Source organism: Mirounga angustirostris, unplaced genomic scaffold (genome assembly GCF_029215605.1).
Source record: "Mirounga angustirostris isolate CCGP_5_RB_7025 unplaced genomic scaffold, mMirAng1.0.hap1 SCAF_3, whole genome shotgun sequence".
Lineage (NCBI taxonomy): Eukaryota > Metazoa > Chordata > Mammalia > Carnivora > Phocidae > Mirounga > Mirounga angustirostris.
Genome location: NW_026991711.1, coordinates 59,093,709 through 59,110,891, shown reverse-complemented (window position 1 = coordinate 59,110,891; position 17,183 = coordinate 59,093,709). Strand labels below are relative to the sequence as shown.

General features: G+C 37.5%; 1 protein-coding gene across 4 annotated transcripts; it reads right to left on the bottom strand.

Moving 5' to 3' along the window:
* Positions 1-612: 612 nt before the first annotated feature.
* TRIM13 (tripartite motif containing 13) lies at positions 613-13,484 on the bottom strand. Of its 4 annotated transcripts, none has more exons than XM_064586134.1 (3): positions 12,948-13,484; positions 12,269-12,374; positions 613-2,213 (listed from the first exon to the last, which is right to left on the bottom strand). In XM_064586134.1, the coding sequence occupies exon 3, from the start codon at positions 2,205-2,207 to the stop codon at positions 984-986; it is 1,224 nt and encodes a 407-aa protein (XP_064442204.1). In that variant the 5' UTR covers positions 2,208-2,213; positions 12,269-12,374; positions 12,948-13,484; the 3' UTR covers positions 613-983. The 4 variants fall into 4 exon arrangements, with proteins under 4 accessions (XP_064442204.1, XP_045725351.1, XP_045725347.1 ...); XM_045869395.2 differs by having other exon boundaries at positions 12,269-12,377; positions 12,975-13,484; XM_045869391.3 differs by having other exon boundaries at positions 12,269-12,377; positions 12,948-13,483.
* Between the last annotated feature and the right edge of the window lie 3,699 nt (positions 13,485-17,183).

Here is a 17,183-nt window from a genome sequence, read left to right as displayed (position 1 = left end):
AAATCTGTAGGAGGCAGGTATCTTTATCTTATGTGAGCATTAGTGTTTTATTTTTCCCCCAGTAGTATGTATGTATGTACTGCTGTTTTAAAATTTTTTATTTAAATTCTAGTTAACAAATCATTAGTTTTTAGCTGATTACTTTGCACTTTATAATAGCTGAAAGACTGTTCCATCTATTGTCAAATTAATCTTACTACTCTTTAAAAAGATGTTAAGCAGTGGATGGTTTGGTTGTACAGTTGCCATGATACTTTGGAACAACACAACGCTTAGCTGCCAATAAAAAGAAGGCTTTCCCATTTCCTGTCCTTGCCATGTGTTAGACTTTTTTTTTTTTTTTTTTTACCTACGCCTTTGCTTGCACAGCCCCCTAACATTTCCTTTGAATTCCTTTGGTGATAAATTTACAAAACTGAAGGAGAAAAAGGCAAGCTGAAATCTCCACCCTCCTAAAAATGTAAACTTATTGCAAGAAAAATGCCACTTTTTGTTTACCTAAGATTTACATTTTAGCAAAAAAATAAAATTTAGAAATCCAAATCTAGAAAAATTTGAAGTCCAATCCACCCATATCTTCTTTTTTAAAAGAATGTCCAGTCTCCAAAAAAGTTGCTTTACAAGAGTAGGCTTTATTACATGCTTAAATGAACAATCACTGTTACACTACCTCATTTACATAATATTAGATCATGTGCTCTTCTTTCACCTCTTTTCCACAGCATGAACACAACCAATATTGGGGGTAGGAGGCGTTTTACAAAAGCACTATTTAAAAAGGAAGGAGGGTTCAGGACTTAGTATTAAATCTCACATTTATCTTTATGCTACCTAATTTGAACAACATGTATAGGACATTATTTTTGAAAGGAATACTTTTGTAGGAAGATACCTGACTGAAATCTTGACCAAATCTGAACTACCACTCAGCTCTTTAACAAATTTCTAACAAAAGACAGAGAACTATACACTTGCAACAGATTTTATAATAGTTTATATTTGCACACAAATTCTGCCACATTGTTCAGCACCACCAAAGTAAAATTCTTAAATCTTTCACTGAAAATGTAAAACCCATCCATCACCTGTTCCCAGTAAAACATTGACTGTTCTACAAAATCAGCTGATTTAGTCAGATAGGAACTGAAGTTTGAGAGATGGTCTTTCCAACTTGTGAATTCATCAAATAAAGACCCTTCTAGGAATATAGTGGGACCAAAGAAAATAAGAAAGCTAAGCAGAATGACTACCACAAATAACTGATAAAAGCTCCAGGGAATCTTGCTAATGAATATGCCAGTGTCTTGAGGCAAAGAAAGTTTATCCACATCTACTAGTTTTATGTCTTCCCACTGGCTGGTATCAAAGTTCTTCATTAAAGGGCTTGTGGGCAAATTGGAGGGAGGTAAAGGAGTTTCCTTGATTACTTTTATTTTCTCCCTGAACTCCTGCATCTGTTGCAGAAATATGATGGGTTCTGACACGTCTTTGAAAGCCTCAGCAATGTTAAAGGCCATTCGTTGTTCCTGCAAGATGGTGTTGAGTTTGTTGATCTCTGGGTCATAGGCTTGCATAACTGCAAGTTTCATGGTCTCAAAGTCAGACAGGATTTCATTCTTTTTTTGATCTAATGTATGTTGTAACTTCTCAAAAAACTCCTTTACTTTATCTGAATCTTTAGTCAGTAACTGTAGAGATTTCCTTTTGCTAGTTTCCAAGGTATCCAAGCGAGAAAGAGCATCTCCCCGACGCCAGGTCTCAAAGCTCTGGAAGAGGGACTCAAAGGCATCTCTTTCCTGAGCATAGGCATCTTCAATAGAACAGAAGACATGCTTGGTGTGGTCACCACGAGTAGCACAGATCCCACAAATCAGTTGCATATCAGTCAGGCAGAAAATGTTGAGAGGCTGCCCCAAGTGTCCTTTGCACACCGGCATTTTGGGAGAGATTTTGATCTTGTTATACTTTTCTACAATACCCTTCAGGGAGTAATTAACCTGCAGGCTATTGACTCCAGTAGCTGAAGTTTCCTTACGGCATGTAGGGCACTTGAATGGAGAGGATCTCCACAAGGAATTCCGCACAGTCCCCTCTAAGATCCCTTCTAAGCATTTTTTGCAAAAGTTGTGTGAGCAAGGCAAAACTCGCGGATCATCGAACAGACTGCAACAAATTGGGCACGTGAGATCTTCTTCAAGCAGCTCCATCACATCCTACCATAGAGAAAGGAACATTTTACTCCAGTAATCCCCTCCACTCAGACTACGTAATAATCAGAAGAAACTATCTTCAGAGGCATTAAAAATGATCTCTCACTGAAATAGCCAGGCAAACAAAGGAAATGAGTGAGAAATTTGGGAAGGGAATGCACACCAAAGCAGATTTAATCTGCTGGGACTAGAACACACTCCTTATTAGCAGGACTCCCTTACACAAGGCCTTTGTGTGGGCTTTCCAGCAACAGTCTTTGGCTGAGATAGGGTTAGGTCTAGGACAACTGCAAGTTGAGCCAGCAGGACCCAACTGATTGTTTTAAAACAGAAAGCTGACTGCTAGCTGTCAGAAACAAAGCTACTCAGTGTTTGAATAGAATGAGCTCTTTAGTCTGGGCCCACAATTATAAAATGGTATGCTATTTAAAAGAAAGAAGCACAGAAATATAAATTCAAGCATGCATCTTGTGCAGGCTTTTATTAAAAATTGGCAAATTTTTCTATTTCAGAGGCAAGATTACAATTATTGAAATCGTAAGTAAAAACATGAGTTGCAATTCATTCTTCAGAGAATTAAATGAAGTTTTCTTTTAAACCACCACAACTGTCTGTCTAGTGTGCATCAATTCTCAAAATGTGGGCTGAAATCTGGTGTTTCTAAGACTCTTTCAAGTCATTTGTGAAGGTCAATACTTTTTTCACAATAATACTAAGATGGTATTTACTTTTGGCACCACGTTGACGATTGCACTGTAAAAGCAATGGTGAGTAGACACTGCTGAAGCCTTAGCAGGAATGAAACAAGGCAAAAGGCAGCACCAAACTGTATTACAATTTATTGTATTCTTCATTACCACATACCCACAGTACCGGTGGGGGTAGCCAGTTTCATTTAAGAATGTTCTTTATGAAGCAGCAAAAATTATTCATTTTATTAAATCTTGATCAGTGTGTACATGCCTTTTTAACATTTTGTCTGCTGCACCCAACAGATATTGTCTGGAGAAAAAGCACTTACATGATTGAGTCACAATCTGAACCAGCTGCTTTTTTTTATGGAACACAATTTTTATTTAAAGAATGAATGACAAACTGGCTATTTAGACTTAGGTAAAGCAGGCATCTTCTCAAAAATGAACAAAATAGCTCTTCACTTCAAGGAAAACAAATGGTAAAAGTTTTTGAGTGAAAATTAGAATTTTGGAAAACATTTTTGCCACTTAAGTGCTTGATAACTTCCCATTAATTATTTTCTAATGAAATAAGTGGTAATTTTAACAAATGTGGGCTTTTACTTTTTTAGGGGGGAGATTATTGTATAATAAAATGTTAACATTTGGAGATCTGCATAACACAATGAACTAATTGGTTCAAATCACCAATGCATGTTATAAATCATGCTTGGGCAAAAGATCAAAAGACCAACACATTTATAATATGATTTCAGATTCCATATTGCAACTTTTAAGAAACTACCACTTGTTGAGTTTTGGTATAGTATCAAAGAAGATCCACAATTATCAGAAAAGGCTATTAAAATATTCCTCCCTTCACCAACTATATATCTGTGCAAGGCCAAATATGATCTTTCTATATTTCAACCAAAATTACTTATTTTAACAGGTGTAATGCAGGGACAGATAAAAGACTCGTTATAATCTATTAATAGCAATTCATTAAAGAGACCTATAAATATGTAAAGCAATGCCACTCTTCCCACAACTGTTTTGAAAATGTTATTTTTCACAAATGTTAACATGTAATAGGTTTATCGTTATTTTAAATGAAGATCTTAAATTTTTTGTTTTAATTTTCAATACAATAAATATCTATATACAGTACATATGTAAACAAAAACTTTTGGGATCCTCGGTTTTTAAGAGTGTAAAGTCATCCTGAGACAAAAAAAAAACTGAGATTCCTGATCTAGAGAATACCATTTCTCAGTTCAAGTTTATTATTTTAAAATGTACATTTTAAAACTTCTATCCCTAAAGTTTTAAATCCAAATATAGTGCTAACTATGTCCTCATTCAGCTTACTGAGGGACAAACTACGTCACATTACCACCAAACTAATAAATAAAATAGGGTCTAATAATCTACAGGCCATCTTATAATCAAAAATAAGTAAATTTTAGCACTAATTTTAAGAGTCACAATTAGAGCTATAATCTAGAAGATAAATAGTATTTAAAAGATTAGCTGAGTTTGCAAGGCTAATTAGTTTATGGCTTTACATTTAGTTGTGAGGGATAAGGTATAATAAATTATAATAAAATTATATGCAGAATTAAAGCAAAGATTATTCTGTCAAATTTAATGTCAAAAGGCAAAAATATGTGATGAGCTGATTTTTCTGAACAATCTTTTGTGATATAAGAAATCATAAAACCTTTTAAAGGCAATGGGAGGAGAATGGCTATAAAGACTGGGGTTAGTGTGCTCCCTGAGAGAAGTTATGAAGGAGCTGTAAAACATTCTGCCTCTAGGGGAACCTAGATGGGTTAGTCAGTTAAGTGTCTGCCTTCAGCTCAGGTCATGATCCCAGGGTTCTGGGATCGAGCCCTGCATCGGGCTCCCTGCTCAGTGGAGAGTCTGCTTCTCCCTCTCCCTCTGCTGCTCCCCCTGCTTGTGCTTGCTCTCTCTGTTAAATAAATAAATAAAATCTTAAAAAAAAAAATTCTGACTCTAGAACAGAGAAAAGAAAACTTTTGATGATCCTCCTACCTTAGTCCTGTTTTATATTTTATCATCTCCACTGCCCTTTGTCCTCTTTCACCTAAGAACTCTATGCTAAAACTAGATTTTGGAGAAAGTAGTAGAAACAGGAAAGTAATAGAGGGCAACATTCAATAAAGTAAACTAATTTACTCATTCTTGCAAGGTTAATATTTCCAGAGAATCTTATCCAAGCATATTAAATAAATAAGAGGAAAAACAAAGAATACCAAGTGGTTGGAATGCAGAGGGAAAAAATGGGCACCCAAGGCAAAGGAAAACTGAAAAAGATACAGCAATAGGGGCCAAAAAGAATTTTAAGGCAATCAAGTATTAAAAAAATAAATAGGAATATGACATACATGAGAAAATTTAGTAGTAAACAGTCATCCCAAAACCATGAATCACCCTATAGCTCTGAAAATAAACCAGAGGAAAAAAGGAAAAAACTATTTAGAAAGTCCCTTTTTAAAAATTTGCATCAAGGGGCACCTGGGTGGTTCAGTTGGTTAAGCGACTGACTCTTGATTTTGGCTCAGATCATAATCTCAGGGTCCTGGGATCAAGCCCCGTGTGAGGCTCCTTTCTCAGCAGGCAGTCTGCTTGTCTCCCTCTTCCTCTGCTCCTCTGCCCCTCCCCCGGCGCTCTTTCTCTCTCTCTCAAATCTTTTAAAAAATAAAAATTTGCATCAAAATTATGGTGGATCCAGTTCCATTTTTAGTGATGCGGCTTACAAATTTTGGTTTATAATTTAAAGATTCTTATTTCTGTTCACTTTAAAAAGCTAAACATTTTCTTTTCTTCTCTTTATACTCAAAACTTTCTCTATGACCAAATTAATGTGACCACTTCCACAGCCGACTTTTAGAGAAAACTGAGACAGCTGAATCCAAAAAACCATACAAAGTTTGTTGCCTCAAAAGTTTTAAAGGAAAATAGATAATTAATAATGTTGTTAGGCTCACTAAGTGAAGAGTATACTTTGCAGTAAAGGAACTTACAGATCCTTTTCTTAAAATGTGGCTAACACGTAAAAATCTGGAGAAGTCAATAAAACATACTCGTTTGTAGGAACTAAAGTACATATCCCCTCTTTTCTACAGCTAATCTTCTTTACCAATATAGAAGTTTAGAAACTTTATATGAACAAAATTATTGCTCTCCAATAAAATTTCAACTTAAGCACTGTCAAATTCAGTGTACAATAGCAAACACATTTCCAAGATTTGTTTTTTTTCCTTTGAATGTGTTTCTGAAAACCAAGAAAGTCTAAATTTTGAAGGACAAAAATCTCTTTTACCCACTAATTAGAAATTTCCCAAGTTTTATACCAACAAAGTAGCAAATATATATCTAATTATCTACCACCTCTCATTTTCAACCTCATTTTCCTGCCATGTGTGTTTTTAAATATACTTTTAATTTACATACAATAAAATTCATTCTTTTTGGTATACAGTTCTGTGAGTTTTGACAAATGCATAGTTGTATAACACCACCACAGATTTATTTTTAGGCAAATATTCATGATATCTACACTCAACGTAGACAATGGAAAAGTCAATACTTACAAAGGAAAGTAGTCTTAAAATAAAAAGCAAAACCTACATATGTGTATTAGACTTCTCTCTCCTAGAAGTCCCTTGTTTTTAAATGATCAACTCAAAATGATTATAATGCAAAAGGTGCTCATTTATTTACTCTTAAAAGTTAATTTTAATAAAAAAACTATTCAAAGAAACTTTCCTATTAAGGTTTTGAATTTAATTGGTAGGAATATAAAGCTGTTCAAGATACTACCCATGATTTCCTTCCAAATCCCATTAAAGAACAAAAAGAAAAGTTAATAATACTTTGTATCTTGAGGATTTAAATCAAATTTCCATCCTGCTTTGAGTCATCTTTGGGTTCAGGAATTCCAAAGTAATACCTAATAAGAAACTACATAGCAAATACTGAAACACACCTCACAGACAAAGCTAAATTATGCAAGCCTCTATTAAACTGGGAGCCACCAATCTTTCCTGAAACAATGCTTGGAATAAAAGGAATCGCTTTTTTTTTTTTAAGCACTTCCTCTCAGCACATTAGTTAATCTTATTTTCAAGTAGTATACTGTATTCTGCTAGTATGAGATCCACTAGTAATGCTTTCTTGAAACTTAGGGTCAAGTTACTGAATCTAGGTAGAGGATGTAAGGATATTTATTGTAGTACTTTTCAAATTTTCTGTATATTTGAAAATTTTCACAATAAAAAATTAAGGAAAAAACTAAAAAGGGAGACCAATTATAAGAAATTGAGCTTAAAAAGCAAAACTTCAGAAGCATTAGCTAGGTAAGATAAGCTTTACAAGAGCTTGATCTGCTACAGTATTGTTTTATCTTTTATAAAATAAAAAATGTTATTACTGAGAATCTCTGGATCCAGGCCTGTGAGGAGGCCTGTTTGGTTTGTTCTTGTTTGGTTCTTAGACAGTAGCCTTTGACAAACCACATGTACATATTGCAGTTTCTCTCCTCGTTATACAACTGTTTTGAAAGTCATAATATATGAAAATTATTTACAAAATATTTGTTTTAAGTGCTCCTTATCAATGTGTTGTTATACTTTATTATGGCTTTTAGAGACTGTTTCATAACTTATGTGATCAAAACAGGATAAAGTGAGTTTAAGAATCTCACAAAAGGACTATGGAAGATATATATAGTGTCTAAAATAGCTTGTGTCATTGTTACGTGGCTCCTGCAAACACAATATAAAAGTTACTTATGTGTCAACGTAAGACAATAAGAAACTTCTGTTTTCTGGCATTATCCTAGAATTAGTAGTTAGAATTTACCCCAGGATATTTCTAGTAGGATTCCTGATTAGTAGGACAAAATAAAGCTAGAAAAAAGATCCATCAGCTTGGAAGACCCACCTATTCAGCAATTTCACAGAGGTTTTGGACTATGGTAACATTTTCAGAAACGTAAAAGCCAGGTCATTACCCTTACTAGTTAGTCCAGACCACTCAAAAAAACAGGTTTTTTTCCTTTTCTTCATTCTCTTTTCTGAACCACTAGTTTGTCTTGCCTCTTTCCTTTGTTTATTCTCTTAACTCATCATACTCCCCATGTCAAGGTGTACAATCTTTTGATTTCCTCCTATTCTTTCCTTATCCCCTACCTGCCTGTTCACCTTATCTTTGTTTCCCTTTTATCTTTTCCTTGTGTCTCTTGATAATTACCCCAGCTATTACTCTGTAACAGCATTATATCAATAGGGTTTTAGGATACCAGCTCGATCAGATATCCCACTATCCCACTTCTGTACAGCTATCAAGAAATCTGTGGGAGGATGACTGGCTGGCTCAGTCAGTAGAGCATGCAACTCTTGATCTCAGGGTCATAAGTTCAAGCCCCATGTTGGATGTAGAGATTACTTAAAAAAATTTTTTTAAATTTAGCAACAAAAAAACCCCCACAGAAGTCTGTGATTTCCAAACAGTATTGAAGCCTATTCTCTCCCACCCAGATGAAATCTATTTGAATGAGTCTGAGTTTGAGGAAAACATACGTATAGACTAAATTATTCTCCTACTCTGGTACCAACCAGATTCAGATATTTATCTTTACCTGTTAAGAGTTCCAATTTAGTTAAGTTGGAACTAATGACTTCTGGAAAGGTCAAACCAGAAATGTCTGGTCTCTTTTCTCCCAAATAAATGTAAGTGGGTTTCATGAAGCTGGAAAATTTTTACCCCTAAAACAATTTGTCTTCTTTTACAACCATAAATTTGGCAATAACTATTGGCTGGTATCTATTAAAAAGTTTCCATCATCATCTAAATCTGTATTTCAGGTTAATGCCAGCTTTCAGAAAGTACTGTCAAAGTCTAGCATTTGGTGGGTAGCTAGCTGGATTTATCTAGATAAGTGAGGTTACATATGTCACATATAATACTGTAGAAGGGAAAATAGGCACTTTGTAAATGATAAGTACTACATATCAACTAATAACTTACTTCTGAGATGCCTATTGGAAATATAATTAGTATAACAAAGGTCCTTTTGCTCAGTGTAGAATTATGTATACATCTTATTCTAAAGTAAACGTGAGCTACAAGATACATCAAGTAGAAAGCCAATTATGCTAAACTTTAAGCAATTTTTGGGTTGGCTATATTATATATACTATGTGGGCACTCCTCGCTCATATTCAATACCGCAAATATGCAGGGGGGAATAAAAAAGCTCCTCATGGAGTTATAATGGGGAACCTGGCTACTGCCGTAGAATATACTTGTGGTACTAATGCCACACGAAAGACAAGAATTTAAACAAGAATTTAAAGGGAAAGAAAGATAAGGTGAACAGGCAGGTAGGGGATAAGAATTTCAAAAATTTTCAGTTCAACCTTTCCTTAGTAATATGTCTCCATATACAATGGAAATGATTTTTTATTTTATTTTTTAAATAAGATTTTATTTATTTGACAGAGATAGCAAGAGCAGGAACACAAGCAGGGGGAGTGGGAGAGGGAGAAGCAGACTCCCCGCCGAGGAGGGAGCCCGATGCGGGGCTCGATCCCAGGACCCTGGGATCAAGACCTGAGCCAGAGGCAGACACTTAACGACTGAGCCACCCAGGCGCCCCGGAAATGATTTTTTTTTGAAGTTTACAGGAAATTGCTTTATAGAAGGCTTAATGGGAATGAAACTATTCTTTATGTCAGAGGACGCCTGTATTTGGGTTAATTGTTATGAGAAGTGGGCATAGCACTCTATTCATCAGTACCATTCTAGAATCCAGAGTTCAAGGCCAAGGTAATGAAGATGGCAGTGTCTTTAATGAATAATAAGAATGAATAATCCAATGACCTAATGATATTTAAAAAGATGAAATATAAGCCAAAAGTCAATTCCTGCCCTAAATTCCGAAATACAGCACATTTACAAAGATATTGTTCCTCTAAAAGGTATGATAAATGCCTTATAAAAAAAGGACATAGAAAGTTGACACCATACTGAAGTTAGAGAGGTTATCCAAGCAACCAACTATAAAAGTAATTTGTGAGTATAGAAAATTCAGAAAGTACAGGGGAAAAATCACCCATAATCACATCAGCAAGGAATAACCATTATTACTGTTTTGTTTTATCTCTTCCAATCTTGTGTGTGTTGTGTTTGTGCACATACCTATTTTAACAAAACTGGTAGCTTCACACAATTTTGTATCCACCATTTTTCACTTAATTTATCACATGTACTTCCCCTATTATTATATATTCTTCTAAAATGTGATAGTCCATCTTACGGATATGCTCTTATTGGCTATATGTCTTTTTGGATTATAACATTTAAATGAACATCTTGTAGAAAAGTCTTGGTCCACAGCTCTGATTATTTCCTTAGATGATTCCTGTTAAGTGTATTGTTAGGTGTGTCAATGAGTAGAAACACTTCTAAAGACCTTGAAAAGATTGTCAGGTTTCCCTCTAGAAGGGGTATACCAATTTATGAACTCTAACCAATGATGTATGAGTGCCCCACTTCTCCATGCAGTTCCTGATCTTACAATAGAACCATACTTTTATAGTTTAGTAAAACACCAAGAATAAGGCATACATTTTTACCATACCTACCCAAATTTAAAATATAAAACAGTTTAAGGCAGTTAATATTAATGTGTGTTTAGGATTACCAATACATGTAAGGGAATATATGGTAATAAAAGTTTTGGAGTAGGAATAAAAAGAAGTACTAGGTCTATGTACCTCTGAAACAAATAATACATTATATGTTTAAAAAAAAAGAAGACAGTAGGAAGGGAAAAACGAAGGGGGGGGAATCGGAGGGGGAGAAGAACCATGAGAGGCTATGGACTCTGAGAAACAGAGGGTTTTGGGGGGTGAGGTGGGGGGATGGGTTAGCCCGTTGATGGGTATAAAGGAGGGCATGTATTGAATGGAGCACTGGGTGTTATATGCAAACAAGGAATCATGGAACACTACATCAAAAACTAAAGATGTATGGTGACTAACATAACATGATAAAATAAAATTTAAAAAATTAAAAAAGAGAAGCACTCGGTCTAAAAGTATCTTAGAGACCATCTAGAAAACACCTAACTTTATAATTGAAAAAACTGAGCCCCCCCCAACTCCAAAAATGGAGCTTTCCCAATTATACACAGCAAGCTAGGCTTAGGACCTGAGTTCCCCAATTCTTAGACTTTTAGCACTATCCAGAAAGTGGATCAAGAATTCAGTGTTCTCATTCATAAAATGGAAAAGTTTAGTCATGGCTCTCTAAATCCCTTCTAAAATTTTATGATTTTTACAAATTAGGCTATACCAGGCTCTCTAGTAGAGGAAACAGAGCACTGAACCTGTCTCTGAATACCTAACTTCAAGCAGGAGTTTTAACCTTCATAGAATGAGGATTTTTACATTATCTACCTCATCATGTTTCTGGGAATATTAAGTAATGAGTGCCAGTTTTGTAAACTGCTAAACTATATAAATGTAAGGTGGATTAATTACAGTTGGGTACAAATACACAAAATGTAAATTCACATTTAAAGTGTTATTTTAGAGCATGAGTCTATTAACCAAGAAAGGTCCTGAAAGAGAGCCGGACTCTCTTGAACTACAATTTCATGAAAAGGTAAAGCATTATATAGGATAGCAGGTACAAAGCACTTTCATGGAAACAGGCATATCTGAACAGTAGCTGTGGTACAAGTAAGACCAGGTAACCAGCCAGTCATAACTGTATAGAATGGAAAGAGTAACCTGGTGTTATGGAAGGACTTACCAGGGAGGCTTAGTATCTCAGCTAGTGCAAAAAAAGAATGGTATTTTTAAGAAAAGGAGAGCCTGAAGAAATGTACCTTCTCATTATAGAAGACAGAAGTATAAGCAGTTAATCAACAGCTCCATCAAGTTCTACCAGAAGGAGTGGCTATGTAAATGAAATTCTGCTTTTAAAATACCGATTGTATAAAAGTCTCTAGAGTTAGAAAACTCAGTATTTGTACAAGTCCTAGCAGCACGGTACGGGAGAAGGAAAAAAAAAATCTTAAAAAAAAGAAATGCTACTAAGGCCTCTCTTTTCCTTTTCATTATAAATCTGTGGACTGCAATACATGTCGAATAATTGCTACATAAAGATTTTCCAAATACTGAATCTATTCTTCTGAGTTTTGAAAAAATATGAAAAGAACAGAGACCGCCCATGAGGATGGGAACACATTCTACACCTAGTTCAATTCTGCATGATTCTGGGCCTAGAAAAAAAACCTGGGTGCTTTTTTGGTTTCTTACTGTAGGGAGAAGTATTGTAATTTACCTCTGTCCCCTGCGGGCAGGTGTATTCGTCAGGGTTACTATTTCCCAGGACAAAGCAATCAGGTTTTTGTTTTTTTTCTCACTTTGTGATTGACAATCAAACGAGGCTACTGCAAAGAAAGAACAAAGAAGAGAGTATTATGCATTTATTTGCACAGGATCCTTAGTCTTGACCCTTAATTTTTTCAGTCGTCCCCCACAAATAAAGCCAGCGTGCTAGGACCTGGTGAAAAAGCCAGCAGCGTGACCGAAGATCTTTGTGCAGTACTAAGGAGCTTCCCGGTTGGGGCGCCCTCCCCCGGCGCCAGGCACCTCCCCAGGTTCAGTGCCAGAAAGCGCTGAGCGCTCCGACTTGTGATTCATGGTCGCCTTTTCTTTCCTAGGCGATACCGAGGCGCTGGCAGTGAAGCCGGGCATACTCCGTAGCGGAGCAGGTTTTCTGGAACACAGACACGCTGCACGGGCCCAGCTGACGCCCCCTGCTCGCCGCTCCAACCCACGCCCCGCTCCAGCGCCCAGCTGGTTTCCGCTGTGCAGCTGTGGAGCTCAAACTGAGCTCTCCGCCAAACCCCCACCCACGCAGGTCGCTGTCCTGCCAGGGCAAGTCCCCACCCTCGCAGCAGGCCCAAGGATCACACCCCCCCACCCTGAGAGGGACCCGCCGGGTACTTATCTCGGACCTCGGGGGGCCGCGGGAGGGGCCCCACCTGGAGCCGCGCGGCCGCCTGTCCTCCAGCCGGCGGACCGCGCGTTACCGGCTGGGCACGGCGGCAAAATGGACTCGCGGCGCCAGCCGTGCCCCGCCCCAGCGCCCTCCTCTCCCGGCACCTCGGCCCGCCCCCTCGGCCGGGCTTCGCCTTTGTTCCGTCTCCCGAGTCTCGCCTGTCCCTGGGTGGGGGTGGGGGGCTGTGGGTGAGGTGAGGCGGGAGTCCTTCCGGTGTCAACAACCGCCACCAATAATTGCCACCGCCCGCGGTGCGCCTGGAGGAGGGGAGGGTCCCGGGCTGCTCGCTTCCCTCCCTTCCCGAGGGGCTGCGCGCGGCGCGGAGCGCGGTGCCCGGGGTCGGCGGAGCCTGGGCGCTGGCGGGCTGACGGCTCGCTCAGACGCGTGGGCCGGGCCTGACGGAGCGCGGGCGACAGGAGGCGGCGCCGTCCCCGGTGGAGCCATCCGGGAAGAAAGCTGGCGCGCAACAAGATGGTTGGGTTTGGATTGTTGTACTTTTTTTTTTGTTCGTTGCATTTTTAGGAACAAAAAAAAAAGCCCAACCCTTCACACCACTTCATCTGCATCTCTCAAGACCAGAAACCCAGCCACAGTGGCTTGGAGGGACGGAGACAACCGTCTGCCTTGCACCCCACAACTCGGGTTGGGTGGGACGGGCATTCCTGTTGGGACGAGCGCCAGGGCTCCTCCCGAGCCAGAGCACAACCAAAATATGGTTAATTATCGTCCTCCCCAACCTTGCACCTATTTCTTTTTAGGCTTTAGGCTGAACACTAGCGACCCAATTCAATTTAAGATTTTCTTTTAGGAAAAACACCACTGTTCTTTCCTTTGGAGAGAAGGAAGAACTTAAAATTGGCTTTAACTTAAATGCTGCTAATGGTTATTCAATTGCTAACCTGATTCCCTATTCTGTATAGGGACTTTGTCTAATATCAAACACATTAAGCACATATACTAATGATCGGTTTGGTTCCCAGAAGGATACAAAGGTGAAGGAATGGCTTCTCCAAAATTTACAATCCTGGGGGGAAGGGCAACAAGGACAAAAATCACAAAACATGCCCCGGGGATGAGTTCACCCCCAGTAGGGAAGTCTGGTCTTTGGAAGTAGAATTTCAGGGAGAGGTATTCTAGGCCTACCATACATAGTACTTGGGCTCTGTGACTAATAATGCTTAGTTCAAACTCCATAAAGAGCCCCTCTCTGCTCCCTTCTGAGATGTCTAGTTCCTTGCCATGCCCCTGTCCCTTAAACCCAATTTTGCCTCTGTAGAACAGCTCCTATATGCCATATAGTTTTCATAAAAAACATTGGGGGATGGAAATTATTATTCTTATCCTGTAGATGAGTAAGTGGATGAAGTGATTTCTCCAAGATAAAAATCAAGAGGCAGAGCCAAGGCTCTATAAAGTTAGATTCCAGGTATAGTTTCTTTCTATAGCACCATAACTGTCAATGCCATTGAAAACTGCACCCTAGTCTCCTACTAAATTAGTGTTATTTTTTTAAACACACCAAAAAAATCTGATTTATAAAAGCATTTTAAATACCTAATATTAAAATGATACAAGAATGAAAGGTTATTGACTCAAACACAAATTATCCTTAATGTAATTATATAATACATATTTATACAGTTAGATCTGTTTGGTGGCAAATACTTATTAATAAACTTCTGCCCAACTAAATGTAAAATATTGGTTAAATCAGCATAGAAATCTTTAGACTCTTAAATTACTAAGAGAACATTATGCGGTAAACTCTCAAGTATAGAAAAATAGGGAAGAATAGCCTCTCTCCTCCCATGGTCCTAATAAAACAGCAATGGGAATTGACACATACAGCATGACTAGAATAAGAGTAACTGCCAGATTAAAACATACATACACAGCTACATCCTTCCTGGAAAATCACAATGTAACTAGATCCCATTAGAGATAATACTGAGGGATTGTCAAAATTCTTGTCACACTGGAATTTCCTTCTATTGACTGTACTTCAAATAAGTAAACTAACAGCTGAAGGTTGGAATTCATATGTCAGAACAAGACTATATAGTCTTATTTAAGTTTGTCTTTGTGATCTATTACTACAGGGAGAATTTCTAATACACATATGAAATATATGTATATATATTCTTATTGTGTTGATTTCATACTGTTGTTCTTGTCTTGAACCTTGACAAAGGTAAAAACTGCCAGCTCTCCTTCCACCTACCAAGACATGTGATCATATGTTCCATAACAAAAGGGACAGTGCCAAATTTGGTGTAAACTGTAATGTAAATTGTCAGAGTGGGGAACACCAATAAACGAAGACTGGAGTAAGTGTGTGCAGGAGAGGACTGTTGGTGAGCCTCCTCAAACACACTAAAACATTTTATTATTATTCTGTCCTTCCCAATAGCTGCCAAGGTTATCAGTACAAGCCCCAACATTCCCGAAACAGAATTCCTGGCAATACAAGGCACTGACATTGCAAGGTGTAGTGAAAAGAGCAGAGGCTTTAGAATCAGTTCTACATCCAAACTCTAGCTGTGCTACTTACTAGTTGTTCAAATTACTTAACATCTCTAAGCCTCTGTAAGCCTTTTGTCTTCTGTAAAATGGGAATCATGATTCACTTGATTATGATAATTAGATGATATATAAAGCAACCAATACTGTATCTGACATATAGGAGGTGATTAATAAATGGGTGCTACAGTTATATGGAGGAAGAGAACCATGCTGGTTTGGGATTACAGCTGCCTTGGATTTGTAGATTTGAACCTCAAGCCTAACAGTCTTAAGCAGAGCAAAGCTGCCTAAGCAGTAGAGGAAGCTAGGACCATAATTTATGCTTTTCTATACCCAGCCCGGGGTGGCCTTTTTTTAAAAAGCGTATATCCTACCACTTCTATACCCCCTTCCCTTTGCTCAGTTAGGAAAAGGAGAGAAAAAAGGAAAAAAATCATACTCAATGGAAGGAAACCTGCAGTTATTTTAAAGCTCTATAATTTCAGAGAAATTGATTGAACCTCCAAAATATTCCATTAAAAGGAAAAAATCTATCTGTAAATATACATTTATCAAAAAAGACAGAAACTTACCTAAGACTTGATGAAATTAAAGGTATTAGCCCCTGGTTTGAAGAAAATTCCAGATTCCATGTATTTTAGTTGCACAGTAAAGTTCATGCATTAATAATGGGAGCAAAGAGCAAAGTCAGTTGGCTTCTGGAGAGAATGAGAGACACTACAGCAACAGTAAACTTGGCCTTTAGTTGTGCTGTTTCTGTAGTTGGAAAGAAAAATTGTAAGAATAAAGTAAAATGTCAGAGGTGATTAAGATGATATTAGCATGTGTTTATAATTATATACTCAGGATTGTCCTAGGCACCAAAGGCACTAATCAAGGAATTTCCCATTTAGTTGAAGAGACAAGTCTTAAAAACAGAAACTAGTTTGGTAACAGTACATGAGCGTGGTTATTTAAAAGCCAACATGAGTGTTAAAGACCAGATTAGAGGAAGGCATCAGAAACATTAGGGAAATTTACACAGGGGAGGTGGGAGTCAAATGGAACATTTAAAGATCATAGGGTTTGGGGCACCTGGCTGGCTCAGTCAGTAGAGCATGGGACTCTTGATCTCAGGGTTGGGAGTTCAAGCCCCACACTGAGTGTGGAGTCTACTAAATAAATAAATAAATAAATAAATAAATAAATAAATAAATAAAGCCATAGGATTTGAAGATGAGAAAGGGGAGCATTGGAAGTGAGGAACACAGCTCAGGGTTGGAATGAGCTTTGCTGATACTGAGTCAGTGAAGAGCATGGCCTGGTTTGAAAATAAAGTTTGAGGCCAAAGCATGGAATATTTTGAATGTCAGAATAAAGAGTTGAACTTCATTCTGTAGAAAATGGGAGCCACTGAATAATTTATGTGGCACTAGTAAGAGGAAATAATTTTAAGAAGATTAATCTGATTACAGGATCTGAGATTTAAGGGAGAAGAAATTTCCTTTATATTTACTTCTGAGGTTCGTTGTTGAAAATTATAGATTTTTAAAAATGCAATAATGTATATAAAAGTACAGCATATATGGGTAAGTCTTACTGAACCATTTAATACCAAATAATTATTTATTAAGTTCCTAACTTGTAAATAAAATACAACATAGAAAGAATTAACTATGACACATATTTT